Below are 19672 nucleotides of genomic sequence, written 5' to 3' on the forward strand. Positions count from 1 at the left end.
AATGCAACTCTTTGTCTCTCAAAAGTGGAATAAGTTTGGAACAAGTATAAGGGAGCATTTGCTCATTGATTACTAAAAATCCCTCTGAGCTAATGAGGCAAGTTCAGCATTTCCTGAGACAAAAACAAAAATGTAAGAAAGTCTAGCACTGCAAACTGATACATGCTTCCCTATAAATTGTATGCTTGACTGCTAATTCAACCAACATCATCACATTTTCTGAAGAAGCTCCAGGAGTAAGGCACTGTTTAGTTCTTGTGTTTTGTACACTAGGCACTTGGAGGTCACCAGACGTCCTGTAATGGGGCAAACCACAGTGCATAGGAAGACAAAATATATGCTTCTAGTCCTGAATTAGGGAAACATTAGGGAACCAAGTGGCTTGGGGTGAATGGTTAGCTCCTCTCAGGAGCTGAATAACCTTGAGCAAGTCACCCAACCACTCTGAGCCATGGCTTCTTTGAGTCAAGTAAGGATTAAAGTCTCCTGTTTCATTTGGCATGAATGGACTGTATAAAGAGCAAACTGGCAACAAAAGTGTTTCAAGTTTGACAGCTACAGAAGGGCCATAATTCAAAGCAATAGTAGGAAAGCATAAGGAGTGGAAAATTGTCAGTGGTTCAGGGGAACTTGGTCTTTCAGCCTGAGATGGTTTTGTTTTGGGGGCACCTGTAACTTTCCTCCTGAGTTCTTAGTGCTTGACTTGGTCCCTTCACTGTCTGCTTCTTTTCTTCTCACTTTTCTCTACGCTGTTTCCCCTTTTCTCCAGCCTTTCCTCCAAGAACAGGCTGCTCTCTTCTGATACATTATGGATCAAAAGTAAACAGCAGGTTGGACTGGGGCTGCCAGCCCATAGGATTGGACAATAACTCTAATTATCCAAAGAGGAGTGCTCCTTGGATCAGCAGGAAGAGCTCACCACGCCCCCGGCCACGGTGGCCTACTGTCGCCCACTGTCACGATCTCCATGTCAGAAGCGGGAAGTGTTGTCCGGTGACACCAAAGGAATGAACCCAGCATTTTCTAGGGACAATTTGATAATCTGGCCAGATTACTTCAAAATCAAGATGATAAACTTCAAGCTGAAAAACTGCTACGAAAATTTGGAAGGGTTTATAAGAGAGCACAAGACATTAACTGAATTTGCATGCTCTGGAAAATAAATCTTCAGCATATAAATTTACAGACTGAAAAGTATATACAGAATCTTAGAGGAAAACTATCCCTGTCTTGCTTTACCTCACGATCTCACCTGATGCCTTCATATTATGCATGCAATGTGGGAAACTTTACATACAGATCAAGAGGAATCCATGACCCTTGGTTTTTTGGTAATGATCCACTTGAACTTGTTTTTGTAAAGTGCACAATGTCAGGCACATAGAATCACTTGTCTTACCTCTAGTCTATGAGAGATCTCAGGAAGCTTGGTAATCGCAGGCTCTTTGTAAACAAATTCCTGCTCATCCAAATCCCCAAATTTGGATCCATAGAAACCAACTCGGAAGTAGGTCCCAAACATTCTCTTATGACCCTGGTGAACAAAATAAGAAAACTTTCCCTTAGTTATGTAATTCATGACGGAGGCTCCATTGGGTTGCAAAGGGCTGGAGTCCTTTATTATTTGTTACAAAGCATTTTATTCCCGTGGCTAATTCAAACAGAAATCACTCCTTTAAAAACATTTAATGTTTATGGAATAAGCTTTGGAAATAATAGGAAAAGAAATCCCATGAAAGATTCTGAGGACTTCTTTCAAGGGAATTTAAAAGATTCTCATATTCTTGGCTGTAAAGTAATTCAAGCTGCCTTCTTTCATAGTTTGTCTACTCCCAGCCTTTTTCTGGTTGGTAGATGAGAGCTACGGTAATGATGTCCTTAAGGGAAATCACTCCCTGGAGAAGGAGGAGGGCTAAGCACCTTTGGGACAGGGTCACCTGCTGCCAGGTTAGAGGACCTGTTAGCCAGGAGCCCCAGCTACCTTGCTGATGATGCTGTCAAAGGCCTTCTGCAGCTTCTCGTGAGTGGAGGTCAGCTTCCGGAAGTCTCGATGAGCTTCCAGGATGGGGACGACCAGCTTGTAGACCTCGTTAACTGTCTCGTACAGTCCTCCCTTGGAAAGAGGAGAAAAGAATCAAAGAGAATTTAATCCACTGGAAACTTAAGAGCAACCAGAGTGCATTAGGCACTGGAAAGTGGGTTTGTTGTTGGCACCACAATATTTTACAGAGCAGGAATAGAGTCTGAGTATCTTTGGGATGGTTGCAGCATTCAAACTGCTAGACACATGCTAAATGGTTAAGTCAGAAAAAGGGGTTTCCTGGAGAAAAAATAGGACAGGAGGTTGGCAGCAGGGACTAAGAATAATTCAGGAAGGCAGCTTTAGCATATTTAAATGTCACCAGGGGTCCTCCTGTAGCTAGATGTTCTTGCTTGAAAGGAGTAGGATTCTAACTAACTGGTTTTATTGAAATTCAGGAAAAATTTTGAAAGGGAAAGCAGGAAAATTTAAAAATAGTTAAAATAATAATTAAAATACACAGATTATAGTGTGGAAACTTAGAAATGAGAAGTAGAGAGGAAAGAAAAGTATCAGGATGAAAACAAAACAAAATTGGATCAGCTAAATAGAGTAAATTATTAAATTTTCACTTGGCTTAAAATTTGGTGGAGGGGGAGGGAGATTATTAAAATGAAAATGGACAAGAGACTTTCTTCCCTGCCTTGCATCTCTCCCAGTGACTTAATCTACATATATTTTTTCTTTATTAGGAGTGTTTAGACTCAGATTAGGTTAATGAGGGGAGTCTCAGTGGTTTCCGCTCCCGTATTTCTCTGAGCCGGTCCTGGGCTGTGAGAACCCGGGGGTTCTGTAAGGAAGGAAGACTGTCTGTTTATTCTTCTGCTCTCTTCCCAGAGGCTCCACCTAAAAAGTTCTCTCTCTGAGAGGGAAAATGAGGGAGTGAGAACATGCCTCATGTTCCTGTGTAACCCTGGGCGAGCCATTTCACTTCTCTGCGGCTTTGTTTCCACCTTCATTAAATAGAAATAATACTGTGAAACTGCTGCCCAGCCCAAGAGCACGCAGTGAAAACCAGAACATTGCAGGGATGATAGGCCTGCTGGCCTCCCTGAGCGCTGAGGCAATTTGCATACCTCAAAGTCCCCCAGCCCTGCCCCTGCCCTGCACACCCTTGCATGCGGCGACATCATGGAGTGGAGCCGGCTGGGCAAGAAGACCGGCACTGATGGCACCAGCACCGGAGTCTGGGCCACCCCCGGAGGCCCGGGAGGGAGGGCCGTGTGCACTGACCGTGCTGAAGAGCTCGGCCGCCTGCTCCAGGAGGCCCACCAGGCCACTCTCAGTGAAGTACCGGCCAGAGCACACACCGTCCTCGTCGGGTGACAGGGTGTCGTCGGAGACCGCGGACTCCTCCAGCACATTGGAAGAAATACTCTGGAAGAGATGGCAGTATGAGCCTGGAGACTAGGGGAACCTGACTAACAAAAGGCATCACAGGAGCCCGTCACGTAGGGATAAGGAAGCCCCACGCTCCAAGAGCCTCACCAGCCTGTGACCACACAAGGTCTGTAATTTCATCCAGAAGAGGCTCTGGCTGTTACTCATTTTGAAAGGACGCACAGAACAACTGGTCTTAAAAACTCACAATTTTCTTTTCTTTCAGCCATTGGGAGGTACATTAAGGAAACTCACTTCAATGTAACAACAGTTGAGCTGCTTTAGTGAAAAGATGGTAAGGGACATCCACCAGGGGTCACAATGTTTAAAAGGCAAAGGCCAACAAAGAATGGAAGTTTTTCTAGCGATGTAGCAGTGAATCCCCCACCCACCCTCCCACAGATGTTTGGTTCCTTTCTACATGTTTTTCCTTTACATAAACCACAGAGTTTAAAGTCTTCTAAAGTTTCTAGTAGAGAAAGTGGTGATCAGAGCCAGGGGTAGGGTGAACAAAGTGAAAAACCCAGGGCACAAAATTTAGGGAATGCTCACTCTCGGGGTCCTGTATGTCATGACCCTGAACTTGCTTGACCGCAAGAGAGAGTGTTTCCTTAAATTCTGCACTTTTTGTGCCTTACTTGCCTCCCCCAGCTCTGCTCTGGCAGTGACTCTAACACTCACGACAGGCCAAGAATTGTATTCTTCAACCTATCTCGCAGCTATAGAAGAAATGCACATGGAACACAAAAGAAGCTGGAAACTTTTCCAGCTTAGGAACTGCAAACAGGTAGTACATATGCCATTGCTTCCTATGCCTGCAGTCATGGCAGACGTAACTAATCATCATAGCACTCTTCCCTGAAGCTTGGATATGGTCTCAAAATTCTCAGCATAGTACTCCAGTCAGCCACTACCAACTGACAAGTGTTGGCTAATGAAATAAAATCTGTCTGCCTCCTGGCCTGGCTAGCAGGATCAAGTGAATCATCCTCAGTAGTCAAGGAAGAGAAGCTTGTTACAGTCCGTTATCTTCACATCCAATATTGTAATGCAGTTTTAAGAATATAGGAGGCTCTCAGAACTTTCTGTGGCCAGTCTTTCTTCCAAACCTGGTCTTTCTGCTATGATGTTTCTGAACTAGAGATAACAGATGGTCCAAGAGGTTCAGTTGAAACAATCTAATAACCCAAGAAACAAATACTGTTAGAACTGTACGTAATTTTCTACATGTAGAGGAACTTATTTGAAGTTATGCAGCCTTATTAGCTGTAGTCAGAGGGAAAAGATTCTGGGCAGACTTTCCTGGCTTCAGAATTAGGGAGGTAAAAGTAACAGCAGTATCTGAGAATGTATCCATATCTATATTTGTGGAATAAATACTGCACCCTGGGGCATAGAACTTCAGTGACCTCACTTCTTTGGAATTCAATGGCCTCAGACTTATTTTCCTTGCACAGATTTATTTATCTCCAGTTTATAATTCTTTTCCAAAAGTTCAATTTTACTGGAGCAGAACAAGGTTGAAAACTAAAGCACATAGCATTTAAGAAATCAACACTGGTCATCTGTTGTTAATGCTGCCCAGAATTCCTGCATCCTTCTAGAAAGTAAAGCCTCCTGGGAAACCATCCATAACTCCAGGTATGGACCTCAGCTCTGGCCTAACTAATCACAGCATTCCATTTCTCTGGCCATTGTGATTGGTTCAGGGATGAGCACATGACCCTGTCGGAACCAGTAAGAAGCACTGAGACTGTTTCTGCAACTGCTAGAAATGAGGCATCTCCCTATTCACCTGGGAAGATGTAGTAAACATAAATACTTCTCAGGGAGTACGGGAAGCCTGTGAAGAACGAAGCCAACATAACAGAAAGCAGGGACAGGAAGTGGCAATGACACCGAGGACTGATGACATTGTTGGGGCCCCTTGGTCCAGTTTGGCAGGTGCTACTTCAGACTCATGGTGCTCATGCAAGCTGATAAATTCCATTTTTACCTTAGGTCAGTCTGGGTTAGGTATTCTGTCACTTGCATGTGTACCTTTCCAAAAATATTTGGTGTATCTTATTAGAAAGAAAGAGAATTGGCTCGTAACCATCAACATAATTTGGCTTCTCTTTTGTAGCTGAGAATACCTAACTCACCCTGTTCTGGGTATTATGAAGACCTTACTTTCCGTAGTTCCTTCTGCTTCCCCTTCATCTCCCTTGTCCTCCTGAGCTTACCATGACCCCCAGGCTGGGTCACATGATAAACACTCACAGCATCTGGTACCTCTTTATTACAGCATTTATCACAATTGTAACTGAACAAGGAATGGGAGAATTAGTTACATAATGTTGCTCTACCTGACTGGACTGTAAAGTTCGTGAGGACAGTGCTCAATAAACATCACCTAAAAGAATGAATGAATGAAGAAAGATCTATGAAAAAACAGAGCTATATGCTTCTGTGTAGGGACAATCTGGAATTTTTCTGTTGTTTCTAGAATAACTATTCTACTCATCTTGACTTGGCATGACTTATAAGCAAATCAACAGAATTCTAGGTGAAATAAAAATTGCTAAATATGAAACAATAATGACATGCCACTAACACTTAGTGACAAATATTAAATAAAATATAGGAAATGGGAAAAAGCATAAAAGAATTACAAGAAATTGTTCAGTTATACAAGATAAGAGGATGATATAATTCCACATTAAGTGGTAAACTTGAAGATTTCTGGGACTTGAAAGAGTATTACTTATAATATTCATCCTTGCTAATATCCAAGGCCAAAATAAATTTGACAAAAGAAGGCAAATATATCTAAAATGATTTTTTAACTTTCTTCACTTCTATGTGATTCAAAATCAGATGCGATATTTTTATGCTTTTTGGATAATAATTTAATTTTTGGCTTTTATAACAAACATTTCTGAATTGAGAATAAATTTTTTTTGCTGAGAATGAAATGATAAAATATAATTGTTAGTGAAGACCATAAGAAAGTAGAAGTTAATAATATGAAGCAATACCCAGCTTGGCTGGTTAATAGTATCCACGAAACCAGAAGCTCCTGGCTCTACCAGCAACAGTTTTCACACCTTATTCTCCAAGCCTGGGAAAGCTACTTTGAATTGTCCTCCCTTTCTGGTTCACACAGTATCACAAAAGTGTGTTGAAGAACAATAATGAAAACAAAGCCTTTTATAAAAATGAGTCATGTAAATTCAAACAAGAATAATCCAGACACTTGTAAATGACTTTGCAAGTCTGGCCTGAAAAGGGCTCTATTACTATACCATATTCGTACAGGTTTCAGGGAGGGTCATTTCTATGGATTATGCTTCTAAAGGTACTCATAAAATTTTTGTTTCCTCTAAACACTGTAGTCAGCTATTGAGCAAAACAGTTCAAGTGGTCACGGTGCATCTCAGCCTGTGCTAATTTTCAGGCCTGGCAGACAATTTTCCTGTGCTAATTATGGGTTATTTTCAGTTTATCCTAAACAAGTATTGATTCAGCCTTTTTTTCCCTTCCCTGGTCAATCTGGCTCTTTCTTGATTTTGGATTAGAGAGGAGAATACTGTAGAGTTGAAGAGTATGATTAAAGGAATGGGCCCCGAGGGGAAATAATTTCTCCAATATTTGGAAAAAATACTTTCGCAGTTGTCAGTGTACTGTGCCAACTACAGGCCTTCCAGAAAGAGTTTAAATGACCTTACAAAAATTGGCGTCAGTTTATCTGTAAGGTGGGAGTAATAATACCTTCTCTATCTGCCTGCTTCACTAGTTGATGGGGAATGCCAGATGAAAGCATGGATGTGAAGGTGTTTGGAAATGTCTAAAGTGCCTATAGACCCTACATTTATTATAAGCAATAATTTTAAAAAAACCAAGATGGTAAAGCAATTAAAAGAGGCAAATATAGTACACTACAGCAGTTTTTTTCATCCTTGGCATTATAGATGTTTCGGGCCAGACAATTTCTTGAGGCAGGAGCTGTGCCACGCGTTGTAGGATGCTTAGAAGCATCCCTGGATTATACCCATTAAGAGCCAGTAGCTCCCATCCTCCCACCCTCAGCTGTAACAACCAAAAACATCTCTAGAGATTGTCAAATGCCCCCAGTTGAGAACCATTCTTCAAAAGGAAAAGCTGAACTTGCCCCCCACCTGAAAGCTGACACTGCCCACAGGCAGGTAGCTGTGGTCCTCCAGCATGCTCAGATACTCAGCTACCAGGGCAGCCGCGTGCACCAGGCACATGGCGGCCTCTGTGTAGCACTTCCTCTTGGTGTGTTTCTCCGCCATGTTCTGGAGCCAGGTCAGCCGCAGATCAGGGGATGTCTGGTAACTCTTGGCAATTCTGAAGACAGATTGAGAAAGTTTCAAGGACAACAGGTTAGCGACACTGTTTTTCTATTGTGTATGGTCACTTTTTGATTTTATCAGAGAAGTTTACCTGTACATGAGGTCCATAAGCATCTCAGGATCTTCCTGAAATTCCCTCATTTTCACCGTGTCATATAAGATGCTATTCAGATTGCAGAGAAGTTCCTCCACCTGCAAAACAGTGTGTGCCCCAAACAATCTCAGTTTTGTAGTCCCTGGTAACAAGTTAGGATTGCACTGAAAGTCCAAGAGGCAGCCATGGACAGGCTTTGCTAAGAGAGGAGAGATCACAGGGGAGTCTAGACTGGACCCTCTGTGACCTTCATCTTTGTAGTTCCAGGCACTTCTGACGCCCAGATATTAGTTGGTCCTTGGGATCCATGTATTAGTCCTGAATCCTTATACTATCTTCCTCTCCAACACCTTTTTGTTTAAATTACTTTCAACTAGTTTCAGTTATTTGCAACCTGAAGCCCCTAAGCTGTGCTCTAGAACATCACGGCTTTTTATACAAAAAGATAGGAGGCAGCTTAGGCCCTGAGCTTAGATTCCATATAATACGTATGATAATATGTTATATAATTATATAGCACATGACATAATAATAGTGTATATATTTTCTATACAATGTTTTATAACATAAAACTATGTTTATATTATATATTATGTATAGTTATATAATATTACACACATATATACACACACACAGATACACATATATATATGTTACATGCAAGTATCTAACTGGCCAATCCCGGACCAGGCATGCTCTTCAGCCTACCTGCATGGGGAAGGGAGTGGTCTGCATGGCTGTGTCCTCTTCTGCATAGGCCAAAATTGTCCTTAAGGATCTTCTCAGGTATTCCTCATTAAAGTCTGGTGCTTTTCCCACCAAAGATGCCAGAGACATGGTTACTTGCATCTTTACTCTTGCAAAGTTCTGCGTCAGGAAAAATAAAGATAGAACAAATAAGAGGCACTCAGCTAGTAGATAATTGAGGGCGTGAGAGCCAGATACCAATAACTCCCCAATGTTTCTTTTACCCAGTCTCAATAATTTCCGTTCTTTCCAATGAAATGTGAGCTATACTTCATTCAAGATTCATATTGTTGTTTAAATGGAACTTGCTCTGATATAAATCTGTCAGAGCCTTCTAAATTTTCATTGACAACTGGGCCACATCCATCTGGCAAGGTTCCTACAGAGCTAGGTTACGGGATGTCTCCTTTTGTGCCATGATTCCTCTTCTTGGGACTATATTTCAACTGCAAAGAGGAGCAGGATCTTCATGGGCAAGATTTCTGGGATTTCTGGACTCTGGGTAGACAGCGACTTTCTGTTTCTCCTTTCCTTCCAGGCCCAGGGCAAAACATGGCTATTCCCAAGGCCTCTGAGGAATGTCCTAAAGGCTTTTAAATACTTACACCTCATACATTCTGAAGACCCTGCCTTTCTTCCACGGGCGACGTTATCTTTTAATATCACTTGAGCATGCTCATTGACGTGACCGCAAATGTAAATTCCAAAAGAACACACCAAAATCTAGACAGCTAGGGCAAAGGTTGACTGTTCTGTAATAGAGCTGAATTCCAAAGGCTGTTAAGCTTCAATGGAAACTCAGATGTAGATGATAGCGATCCTTTCAAATTCTCTTCCACAGTTCATTCTGGTACCAGTCAATCAGCATTTAGAAACGGGACAAACTCTTCTGAATTCCTAATTCTGTTGCATTTTTCCCCCAACAGATGACAACTTTTAATCTACATATATTCATACATTTCTTATTGAAACACACTGATGGAAACCACTGCATTCATTAGTCTTAATATTCGCTTTTATGTCTGGACTCCTTTTTCTTTTTTGTGTGTGTATCTATTATAGATTTTCTGTTTTCAGTTACCGTAAGGTTTTGTTATAACATTCTGTATATATACATGATTGCTTCTAGTTGCTGATCTCTTATCTTCAAACGCATTTTAAGTATCCTGCATCTGTACTCTCCTCCCCTCACAATTACTGGTTTTGATATCAAAAAATGTGGAAAGCTTCATGAATCTGCGTGTCATCCGTGCGCAGGGGCTACACTAATCTCTGTATCATTCCAATTTTAGTGTACGTGCCGCCAAAGCGAGCCCAATATTCACTTTTAGATGCAAATTCAAACAAACAAAAGCTGCTATCCACCTACATGCTCAATTGTTTCCTCTGCACAGGAAAGAAGTCAATTGCAATAGTACCAACTTTTCTGAAACCACTGCTTTGCACTGACTCCCTCTATGGATTCTGGGTTGCCCTGAGCGCTTACACTGGTGGCTCCAAAGCTGAACCTCATGAGGAGGTACAGTGTGGCGCAGGCCTGGCTGCGGGTGACGTCCATGCTGCTGCTGCAGTGATGCAGCACTCGCTGACACAGGTCCGCGCACTGCTCCACTTCCTCCTCGAACAGCAAGTCGCCAAACTAGGAGAGACAAGGGGCCATTAGACATCACTTGGCGCTTTCATCCGCTTTCTGTACTAGATGCCTGTTGAAATATGTAAATGTCTGCTTGGACAAGCAAAAAGCCCAGAAGAGTTAAGACACTGCTCCATAAAGATAATGAGCTACTTGAGTCAGAAGATGAAGTGAAATGATGGCGTCAACTTAAGATCTCATTATGAACTGCTCAGCTAAGATCAGGGCTGCATAATTAGCTGCCTGGTTAGCCAGGCTACATTCCCTGGTGAAGTCATAACTCGTCCTGAGTTTATTGGGTTCCCTGGAAATCACTGGTGACTGAAAAAGAAAATGATCCTGACAGGGGAGAGCTTTCCTTGTGGGCTTCAAAACACAGTTGTGTGCCTCCCAGTACAATAGGGGCTGCTGGTGCCAGCAGTGTTTCTGTTTTCTCAATGTAAAAGATCTCAGGTAGGAGGCATCAGTCAAGCTTTTCAATAAAGGGGGAGACAGGAATCTGTGATAGACCATTTTAACAAAGGAAAACCTATATTCTTCAGGCTACGAGAAATTTATTTCTAAACCTTCTGACATTTTATGACGTGACATTTTGTAAGACTTAGTAATGGGAGTTATGTATAGGACTTTAACCTTACTCAGATAAAGTTAAAAAATAGGTGAAAAACAAAGTTGCTTAATTGATTTACACTCTAATGTCTCTAGCGAGCAGCTGAATTTCAAATTTCTACAATTTGGCCCACATTTCTAGTGTGAGAGGCACTGTTTTCCCTCTGCATGTTGAGTCCCACAGAATGAGTGTACCTGCCTCCTTCCTAGTGAGACTTAACACATTTACCGCAATGGCACTTAATACAGTGGTCTGTGGGTTTTGGTGCACCTGAAATGAGAAATGTGAAGCTAGACAGATGAGAATCTTAACTCTTAATTAAGAGTGAGAAAATAAACGTTCCATATTTACCTTGGCAATAAGAGCTCGGAGTGTCGCAAAGCAGTGAGTCAGATAGGTGGTGCTCTGATCACAGCTCAGAGAATTCACCAGGACCCTGAGCACACCTCCCATCAGGCTGTCTTTACAGTCCAGAGCCGAGCTTGCCTTGGGGGACAAAAGAACAGCATCACTGAATCCCTGTGCTGTGCCAGTGAACTGAGGTGTGAAGACACAAGTAGATGCTTTTGGTAGTTAGCACAGTAATGCTAATTGTTCCATCTCTCAGTCTAAGATCCTAAGGACCTGGGAATGCACTACACATATCTTCCATGACCGTGAGCGCTGAAGACCTATTTTCACATGACTTTATTTCAAAACTCTCAACTGATTTGGGATTTATGCCTAGTTCTGGGCTACTGAACTAAGTTATAAGGCACACCTCCCCCCATCCTGGACAACAGCTTTTGGAATGTTCTTCAGCTTTCCTTGTGGGCTTCAAAACACAATTGTGAGCCTCCCAGTACAACATGGGCTGCTGGTGGCAGCAGTGTTTCTAAACAGAAGCTGATTTATCAACTGCAGGAGGACTAACACCACCAAAGACAATGGCAAGTTTCAGCTGTTCCGAAAACTGCAAATACATGTTGAGGATGGGTGTTAAGAATACAGCACTCAAAGCAGTATTGCATAAAGACATAATCAACGTGATGCCAAGTATTTGATACCAAGTATTTATCAAAGATACAACATGCTTTTTGTCGTTATTTTTGTACAGTAATTACTTTTTAAAAGACAACTTAAGAGATGGATTACTACGGTTCAGCTATGTTTCAACAATATTTTTTCTTCCAGCCCTACAAAGCAATACTGGGTCTATTCTAGTAAATGATTTCTCATTGGAAACATGTAAGGACCCATTTTTCAGGTCAACCAAAAACCCATTATCACTTAGATGTCTTGAGAATTTTTGGAAATGCTAAGTTAGAAGATGAAATTCATATGGTGAACTGTATTACTGTGAAGTTCACAGTGATGCTGCAGTTTTCTATGGCAGGGATGGCAAATTTATGGTGCAAATGGCTTTTCTTCACTAATTTGTGTCCGAAACAGACATCATTTAATCACATTTAGCACTCTTTTTACCTAGTCCAGTCATAATCTTAGCTCCCCTACAGACATCAGCCATAATTCAAATGGAGTTGACCCATCAAAAAAAAAAGGCTACCTACCACCCCTATTCTAGATAGTGAACTATAAGCTCGCCAACCACATTATAAACTTGGCAGGCACTCAGGTGGATTTAACTACGAGGCTCAGTTTGTCAAACTCCTAAGTGAGCAGCAAATCAATGAAGCCAGAAGAATGTTCAGTATCTCCGGAATTTGTAAGGTGGACACTACTGTAAACAGTGAACTTCCCAACTTCATTTTCTAAGAAAAAGCATTTTAGATCACACTGATTTCTTCCACAATTTTCTGTAAAGAATTCCTTATTAAATTCCAGGAAACATATTCATGTTGAGTAGATCAGATGTTTGTGGTCCTCACCTGGATAATGTTTTCCTGCATATCCAGGATGATTAAATTTGCTTCTGTAGCCAGATTGCCACTGATTAAGGCTTCTTGATCTAACTCTGCCTTTGTTCTAAGAAACAAAAAAAGGTCAAATTAAAGTGCATATCAAATCTGGGCATTTGCAATGACAGTAATCTGTGTTCCCAGTGTAAAGAAATCTTCTGAATACTCAATCATGAAGGGAAAATAAAGCAGCTGGTTACAGGTAACTAAGAAATATAGGCTGCTTTCTGTGATTGGTGCCTGGTTACAAGGATTTTCTAGGTAAAGTCTCCAGGCCAGCCTCATCCCCACTATTATGAATAATAATGACAATTATAAAAATAACAAAATGGGTAGGAAAGCAATTATTGGTTGCTACTAGCAACTAGGGTAATCAATCAGAGGGTTGTTTAGAGCTTCAGGGCCATTCTTGCATTTCATGCCTGAGAACCAGCTCCAGATCTGAGACAAGGAAGCTTCTGCAATAAGCTGGAGGGAGTGAGACTGGGTGTGATGTGAATTTGGCTAGTGGCGATGCTGCTAGATTAGGAAAGGGTGATGCTTCAGAACCCGGTCAGGGAAGAGTCAGTGTCTTGACTTTCCGAAGACCATCTTGGGGTTGCAAAGTCAAGTACAGGCCTTTTGCCTTTTCCAATGAGAAGCAAGTCTGCATTCCTGTGGGGCAGGCCATCTAACATCCTGCTGGACGTCACTGGCTACCATCCACTAGGGAATAGGAAATTGCCGAGTGCTGCTTCTCTCTCAGGTCCTCTTGTAAGGAATCAGAGTGTTTTATTCATCAATTCATCTGTTCTCATGAAATCCAAGTGAAGCTGGAATCACTGTTGAAGCTGGGTGATGAGTACCTAAGGATCCATTATCCTACTTTCTCTACTTTCGATATGTTTGACAGTTTTCAATTAAAAGAATGAAAAAAAAAATACAGCGAAGTAGAAAGAGGAAAACTTCATTTACAAATATACTCAACACCCAAAGAAAACCATGGTTAATGTTGCGGTAAATTTCCTTCTAGTCTTTTAAAAATGTATTTACTATGTGTAGTTAGAGATTTAAGACTATGCTCTACAAACAAGTGTCTTTTCTTCTTTGTTCATGTAACAGTATAGCATAAGCATCTGCCATATTATTATAATGATTTGAAAACATTTAAATGTCAACCTAATATTTCGTTACGTATTTCCCTATTCTCAAGCATTTAGAATGTTCCAGTTTTTAAAAATAATTTTATGTAATGCTGACATAAATATGACTGAATATATACATCTTTGTACACATTTCTAGAGTGGAAATATGGATTGAAATGATGTGGTCCTGGGTACACTGTCTTCCCTCATCAGCAGCTTTTGTTAAGCTAGCTGAGATTGCTAAATATTAGTTTTCTTTAAATGCTTATGAATGTGATAAATGTTTAAGAGCTGGAAGTCGTAACTCTTTATACCTTGGATGAGCTGAATTTACACAGATAATAATGTTTCATTTTCTTATGCTTGGAAGGATGTAGCTGTTTCAGTAACACAAGTCGCCTGGGAAAAACAGTTTTGGAGTTTAGGTAAAAGTAGCACAAAGTTGCTGAGTGACTCACTTATCTAGCTTCTCATTAGCTTGCCGCCAATGTGTCTGCTCTTTCCTCCATCTCAAGTTTTCATTTAGGCCTGGAAATCGGTCATTCCCTAGGAGTTAAGAAATGCACGATAGGAATTTGATTAGCATTAGCAAGATAACCAGAAGTTCCGTAACAAGCTCAACTGGGAGGAGGCAGCCTGGCTTCTCTGACTAATTAGAATCCATGCTGGATGCTGGCAGGAGGCAAAGCCCTCAGCCAGGTCCGTCAAGTCCTGGCTGACCTGCTCTTTGAACAATAGGCTAGAGTTTAGAAGAACGCCTGTCTTTCTGGAGTGTCAGCAAGCACATTTCTCACAAACACAGGGCTGCGGTGAAATTGGAGGTTCTCATTGAATTACAGAAAAGGAGAGTGTTGGTGTTGCATGAGGGTGCCCGACCCCCACTGAAAAAGCTCAGCTCCTTCCAAGTTCTGTGCCATTGTGTCCCATTGCATAGAAGGAACTGTCACTCTGTTTACTTGAGCACAGTGAATAAGACTGGGGGTGCCTGCACACTTCACTCTATCCTACAGAGGAGAACTCAGCTTTTTGGAGATCATTCCTGGTGTGATGGGATCCCTGGAAGGCTGGACACTCTGAGACCACTGGGCGGGGGTTGGTTCCACTGTAATAGTGCCCTGCATAGTTTGGGGAGGTAATCTTGGAACATGGACTTTCCAGTGTCTTGACCATGTTCTACACAGATGTTCAAATAGCTTGGGGTGAAGTGTCGGCCTTGAGTGATACACAGTTCATCACGTCCTATGACTCACATTCTTGGACGGGACATTTTACCACCAACAAGTTTTAAACAGAAGATGCCATTTGGGGACATTTCTAGGGTTCCTGTGATCTCAAGAGGGGAGCTTTCACTTAGAGGCAAAGGGCTAACATTACACACATCATGCTTGAACCTGCTTATCTCTATTACCATAACGTCTTAAGAAAGTGATGATGTCTACTCATCATGCGAGGACACTCCTTCCCACAAAGGGTACAAAGCTCACTGGCAGAGAGCAGGAACGGCCGACCCAACACACCTGGAGCCCGGCAGCGCCGCATCATCTCCCCTCTGGCCCCTTCCCCACGGAGCAAAGCCTCTTCCAGCCTGGCCTTCACATCCCTCGACTTCTGCAGAACTTGCGTACTGACTTTGTCAGAACTCTGCTTTCCCTGGATGGGACAGAGGCAGAAGGATATTAAGTTTTGTGGGATCTCTGCCCATGGGGAGAATCCTAAAGACGGAACACCCCACGTTGACATCAGCCAGTTTGGACATATGCAACATATATGTTCTGGGGATGCAACAGTTGAAATCCTGTTAACAGGAATGAGGTTCTCTTTATAGAAGGCAGAGATCTTTTCACGGTATAATTATAATATCTAGCTAGGTTACCGATATGCAAATAGGTTATGGACTTTACTACAGAAACAAGACAAAATTAATGAAGCCCTACAAAGGGTAACAGTGACAGGACAGGATAGAACTTGGGAGATAAGAGCCAGTGCGAAACTGAGTCACCCTACGTGTACCTTGTATTCAAAACACGAGACACAGATGAAAAGGAGATCTAAAATCCTGTTGAGTTGCATCGATGGTAGGTCGGCAATCCACTTCCTAAGGAGGCTCTGATCAGCATTTTTCATGATCCAGAGGAAGCAAATCATGAGGTTTCGGGTCACGTTGGCATTCAGCATGTTATACTGCTTGTAGGGCTGGAAGGAGGCAGATAGGGAGATGGACTTAGGGGAGAAGGTTGAGCAGCGGGCACAGTGAAAGGGGTGCTCATTTCTTAGGACACAGCAACTGGACTTCTTCCTAGGCTGGGGATCTGTTTCCAGGAACCCTGCCTCCCCCGGCAGGGGAAGCTGTGTTCTTTGAGCTGGGCTGCTTGGCAAAGGGGCTTGCCTGAGGCAGCATTCCAACCAGTCACTCAGCCATGGTCACTGTGGGCAGCCTCTGTTTCTGGAAGAGTGTGGTCTGGTGGTTTGCCATGGGGACCTTAACCATGTCATCCCTCCCCCAATCTCAATCTCAGTGATACACAGGGGCTTCTAAGCTGCTAAGATCTTCAAGTGTTTCTCCTTCACCTAGAGACAGCAGGTCTGGACTTATAGCCTTGAACTTCCCTGGCTGGGTTCCTGAAATACCCTGACTGTTCAAGATTTAGCTTCTTTGTCACAGAGTCCAAAGTAGCACACCATATTTATTAAACTGTTGGATGAGTGATGTCGACTGTCCAACGTCTTTTCTCTTTTTTACTTCTCTGCTCTTCAGCTTTCATGGGGGTGTATGAGGGACGGGGGGATTGGTGCAGGAGGGAAGAGGAGAAAGTCACCTAGCAAAGCAGAGTGAGGTCTATATGCTGCCTTCCCAGGAAAGAACCAGGTCGAGATCTCTGCACATAGGAACACCACACTGAAATGCAAAGTTAAATGAAGCTGGAGGAGGCAGTGCTGTCTTGACAAAGGGATTGCCAGAGCAAGGAACAGAGGTGGATCCCACCTTCAGTGAAGCAGGGGCTATATTCCCAGAGGAGCCCCTCTTCAAGCCCACAGAATCTGTGTAAAAAGACAGAGCCAAACAATCCTGCTTAGGTTCCCTGGGGAGCTAGAAAGGCTGAAGACACATCCTACCAGGTGACCAGCCCCCTTCAATCTTCTTTTTTGAGGCAGACACAGAACGAATAACAAACACATAGAATGAACACTGCTCAAGCCTCCCACCTGAGGGAGCCTTGGTTTGAGCTCCTTTGCAGTGATCTTAGATTTCCCATGTTCCAGTTTCTTCGTTTTCTGAGCTTTGAACTTACCACCATTGAAACTGTCTGAATTTGATCTGTGAGTCTCTTGCTGTTGCCAGAATCCTGTCTGACTGTGCACTGCCTCAACTGTGCCATCTCCCTTCTCAACTGCTAGCCTCATGATGCATCCTCCCAGCATCAAGCAATGAGGCAGAACACTCACTGTCTACTCTAAGTTGGGTTCTGGTAGATGAATATAAGAACAAGCCTACTAGAGGATGGGAAAAGGCACAAAATAAAAAACAGACAAGAGAAAAGTGCCCCAACATACCAGGGAAGACAGCATTGTTCCACTTGTCTTCAGATTAAAGTGATTCCCGGCTATGGCCAGTGCCACATTCTGGTTAATTGCACTGGTCCCTTCTTGCTCTTCATCTGAGCCATTGGCACGACTTTTTCCACTACGGGCATCTGCGGCTGCAATTAAAATTTTACTGGTTTTAGCACATGATCCAAAAATCATGCTCCTTGGTATTTACCCAAAGGAGTTGAAAACTTATGTCCACACAAAAATCTGCACACGGATGCTTATAACAGCTTTATGCACAACTGCCAAAACTTGGAAGCAACCAAGATGTCCTTCAGTAGGTGAATGGATAAATAAACTATGGCACATCCAGACAACTGAATATTATCCAATGTTAAAAAGAAATAAGCTATTAAGCCATGAAAAGACATGGAGGAAACTTAAATGCATATTACTAAGTGAAAGAAGCCGATCTGAAAAGGTTTCATATTGTATGATTCCAACTATACGACATTCTGGGAAGGCAAAACTATGGAGACGTAAGAAGTTCAATGCTTGCCAGGGGTTGGGGGAAGGAGGGATTTATAGGCAGAGCCCAGGAGAATTCTAGGGCAGAGAAACTAATTAGCACGATACTACAGTGATGGACACATATCATTATACATTTGTCCAAACCCTTAGAATGTACGCTTCCAAGAGTAAACCCTAATGTACAGTATCAGCTTCGGGTGATTATGTTGTCTCAGCGGAGGTTTATCTATTGTAACAAGTGCAACACCCTGGTGGTGGATGTTGAAAACAGAGGAGCCTATGCATGAGTCGGGGGTAAGGGGTAAATGGCAAACCTCTGTACTTTCCTCTCAGTTTTGCTGTAAACCCAAAATTGCTTTTTAAAAAAGTCTTACGAAAAAAATCTTTCACGCCATCAAAAATGAAAAGACAGTACTTCCCTATGTTTCCTATCCAATACCTCCTGTGTGACTGATACGTAGTTACTAAGGTCAGCACAGTAATGTTAAACCTGAGGTTTAGCATTATTTATCTCTTACCATCTATAGGAAAAAGCAGCCTAATGAAAGAGGCAAAATGTCCAGCACAAGATTAGGCTGGAAATTAATTTTTTAATTGTGAGAAAAATTTCAGAGCTTTCATAACACTTTCCTGTAATATGATGTTTTCACTATATTCATATATTTTAAACAAATGACCAAATAGAAAGGAACCAACAGTTACAAAATTAAACAAATACCTTAGAGAATAACAAGCTACTATCACAAATTCAGCAGTAATTTATTAAATTTTGAATGTTTAAAATGAATGCTAATTTATTGTATCTATGTACTATAGATGTACCTATATTTATATATAGATCTATATGTATGTAAACAAAATAAGGGTCCACCATTTAAAAGGCTGATTTTTAAGACTATGATCAATCACATACACAGAAAGTATCTGTCTAAGCAGTGCTGAGAAAAGTGTGTTAAAACATGTGTGACTGACTCATTAAAAACTCATAATTTTATTAGACCTGTCAACATTATATGTTTTGACTTTCAATTTTTCAGAAAAATTAGAGTGTGAACAGTATGTTCACCTGCCAAACTTCTGAAAACAGAACTCAATTTTTAAAAATAATAATTCATTATTTTTTAAAAGCAATTCAGTTTTTAAACAAATGTTGAAATGAAGAGTATGTGGCAATTGTGTTAAGAACCAATAACATTATCGGGAGGAATTTGAGGACGCATTCTCAGTTCCTCCAAATACGCATAGGGTCATGCTGATAAGAAAAAGAGGGAAGAATATAAACATTTGCTGCACAAAATGCTTTTATAGAAGATCTCTCATTTCATCTTTATCACAACCCGAAGATATAGACATCATTATCACATTTTCACAGCTGAGGAAAGGAAGCCAAGACATAAAAGGCTAAGGAACTTTTCAAAGTCACATATAGCAATAAATGGGCTGGAATCTGAATTCAGCTGTATCTTTTTAAAAAATACTATAGTCTTACTAGTTTATCAGTTGAAAGATTTCATATGTAATAGATGCACTATATTACCTCTAATAATAGAATATTTTTACTGTTTTCCCACTTGTTAGATACATCATGACTATAAAGTTCAGTACATTCATAAAGGAACCACGGTGATTTAAAAGCCTCAAAGACCAAGTGCTGAAAAGTTCTGACCCCATGTGAATGATTTGGAAATT

General features: G+C 41.6%; 1 protein-coding gene and 1 non-coding gene across 4 annotated transcripts in view; both read right to left on the bottom strand.

The window, feature by feature from the left end:
* DOCK8 (dedicator of cytokinesis 8) overlaps positions 1 to 19672 on the bottom strand; it is a 201185-nt gene that overhangs the window by 16951 nt on the left and 164562 nt on the right. For all 3 annotated transcript variants that reach the window (XM_072959507.1, XM_006217184.4, XM_072959506.1), the window contains 13 exons: positions 17477 to 17622; positions 15935 to 16117; positions 15442 to 15574; positions 14383 to 14470; positions 12771 to 12867; positions 11254 to 11388; positions 10146 to 10298; positions 8621 to 8779; positions 7910 to 8010; positions 7621 to 7813; positions 3314 to 3457; positions 1982 to 2113; positions 1400 to 1534 (listed from right to left, as the gene is read on the bottom strand). In XM_072959507.1, the coding sequence (XP_072815608.1) occupies positions 1400 to 1534; positions 1982 to 2113; positions 3314 to 3457; positions 7621 to 7813; positions 7910 to 8010; positions 8621 to 8779; positions 10146 to 10298; positions 11254 to 11388; positions 12771 to 12867; positions 14383 to 14470; positions 15442 to 15574; positions 15935 to 16117; positions 17477 to 17622 (1799 nt within the window). The remainder of the gene's footprint in view (positions 1 to 1399; positions 1535 to 1981; positions 2114 to 3313; positions 3458 to 7620; positions 7814 to 7909; positions 8011 to 8620; positions 8780 to 10145; positions 10299 to 11253; positions 11389 to 12770; positions 12868 to 14382; positions 14471 to 15441; positions 15575 to 15934; positions 16118 to 17476; positions 17623 to 19672) is intronic.
* LOC116280407 (U6 spliceosomal RNA) lies at positions 9872 to 9975 on the bottom strand. The gene has a single exon (XR_004189795.1). It is a non-coding gene; the product is annotated as a U6 spliceosomal RNA (small nuclear RNA).

Source organism: Vicugna pacos, chromosome 4 (genome assembly GCF_048564905.1).
Source record: "Vicugna pacos chromosome 4, VicPac4, whole genome shotgun sequence".
In the NCBI taxonomy this organism is placed as follows: domain Eukaryota; kingdom Metazoa; phylum Chordata; class Mammalia; order Artiodactyla; family Camelidae; genus Vicugna; species Vicugna pacos.